Source organism: Thecamonas trahens, assembly GCF_000142905.1.
Source record: "Thecamonas trahens ATCC 50062 unplaced genomic scaffold supercont1.23, whole genome shotgun sequence".
Lineage (NCBI taxonomy): Eukaryota > Apusomonadida > Apusomonadidae > Thecamonas > Thecamonas trahens.
In genome coordinates this window covers 307,081-308,726 of record NW_013657657.1, presented here as the reverse complement: position 1 = coordinate 308,726, position 1,646 = coordinate 307,081, and the positions used below count along the sequence as shown (strand labels likewise).

Genomic DNA, 1,646 nt, shown 5'->3' with positions numbered 1-1,646 from the left:
GGCGGTGGTGGCGGCGGCGGCGGCGGCCGAAGAGCGGGCCGCCAAGGAGGCCCAGCTGGAAGCGTTCCGAGCCAAGGTTGCCGCGCGAGTTGATGCTCTCTCGGTGGCAGCCAAGCGCGAAGCGGCGGCGGCGGCGCGTGAGGAGGCCGAACAGACCATCTCGATGCTCTCCAAGGCTGCCATCTCGGTCTACCGCAACGTGCCCGAGATGGCGCCGCTGTTCACCCGCACGCCAGCCTTTCCGGCGCGGCACACGCTCTCGCTCCCGATAGTCAACGGCGAGCCTCGCGACCATGTGGCTGGCGTTATGGCTGCTGCCGTCTCGTCGCCACTGGAGGAAGAGATTGAGAAGATGAACTTTGCCGCCTCGCGTGCCCGCATGGCCATGGCCGCCCTCGCCAGCCAACGGCCGCACGAAGACGACGGCGACGGCGCGCAGAGCCAGGGCGACCACGGCACCGAGCCGTCCGAGCCTGAGCGGTTTGATCTCGGCGACCTGGTGCCCGGCGACGGCCCAGCGCTTGTTGCGCCGTCGTTCCGGCACATCGGCGCCCACAACGGGCTTGACTCGCCGCGCGAGATCGACTCCCGCCCGCCGACCCGCCGGTTCCCAGTCCGCAAGCCGATCCCGCGCCGTGGCTCGCCCGTGTGGGCCGAGGCTGAGGCTGACGGCGCCGCGCCAGTTGAGTCCTCGCAGCATGGCGCTGCCGGTCACCCGCCGCAGGACAACGACCAGGCCTCGCTCACCTTTGACGTCGACGAGTCGGTCGAAGCCTTTGACCTCTCGCTTGTCAAGCCCGAGTCGTACCACGAGATGAAGCATCGTCGCGCAGAGGCCAAGGCCTTTGCGCAGAGGCGCAAGTTTATGATGGACATGGAGCGCGAAAAGATCCGCCGTATCAAGCACGCCCAGCGCGAGTCGCGCCGCATCGACGCCATCATCAAGCAGAAGGAGCAGGTCCGCGCCTCGCGTGAAGCAGCCATCTCCATCTCGACGCAGCGCGCAGCATGCGAGGCCGAGGCCAACCGCGCCGCACAAGACCGTGCCGCCCAGGCGCGCGCTAAGCGTGACCGCGAGCTCGAGCGCCGCGCCAAGCGCAAGGAGACCGAAATGATGCGCTTTGTCGAGGCGCTCCGTGCCAAGATCATCGAAAAGGTTGAGTCGAAGGGCCTTGCTCTCCCGCGCCTCTGCATGTGCGACGTCCCGTTCTGGGCCTCGCACCCCGACCTTTGCGCCAACAACTGCGTCTACTACCGCGACCACGAGGCGTATGCCCGTGCCATGGCCGACATGCTCTGCTCGCTAGATCTGCTCCATCCGTAGACTGCACCACCTGCAGTCTTATGTCTCGAAAAACACTGTACTGACCACTACATAGCACCATGAAGATAGTGATCCAAAGGCTGAGCTAGTTGACCTCTGGCTCACAGCCTGTCCACTGAACGCTACGTTCAACGTTCAGTCGGTCACACTGCTCGCTGCTGAGGAGGAGGAATGAAGCCACAGTTCCACGCCCTCATTCTGGGCACCATCTTCTTCTGGGGTGCCGGCCTTGTTGCCGTCCTTGGTACATTTGCCTTTAACCTCAAGAACAGGTCGTGCGATGGTGGGTACGTTGACATTGCCGAGAGGGCGAGAGTGGGGA

The 1,646-nt window shown here is 65.0% G+C and overlaps 2 protein-coding genes across 2 annotated transcripts in view; both read left to right on the top strand.

The window, feature by feature from the left end:
- The window catches only part of AMSG_05470 (coiled-coil domain containing 15), a 1,892-nt gene extending 493 nt beyond the window's left edge, over positions 1-1,399 (top strand). Inside the window, exon 3 of the mRNA XM_013902425.1 lies at positions 35-1,399. Within this exon, the coding sequence (XP_013757879.1) occupies positions 35-1,324 (1,290 nt within the window). The 3' untranslated portion in view covers positions 1,325-1,399. The remainder of the gene's footprint in view (positions 1-34) is intronic.
- Positions 1,400-1,495: 96 nt separating this feature from the next.
- Positions 1,496-1,646, top strand: part of AMSG_11882 (uncharacterized protein) — a gene marked incomplete at both ends in the record, with an annotated part of 5,675 nt that continues 5,524 nt past the window's right edge. The window contains one exon of the mRNA XM_013902469.1: positions 1,496-1,611. Within this exon, the coding sequence (XP_013757923.1) occupies positions 1,496-1,611 (116 nt within the window). The remainder of the gene's footprint in view (positions 1,612-1,646) is intronic.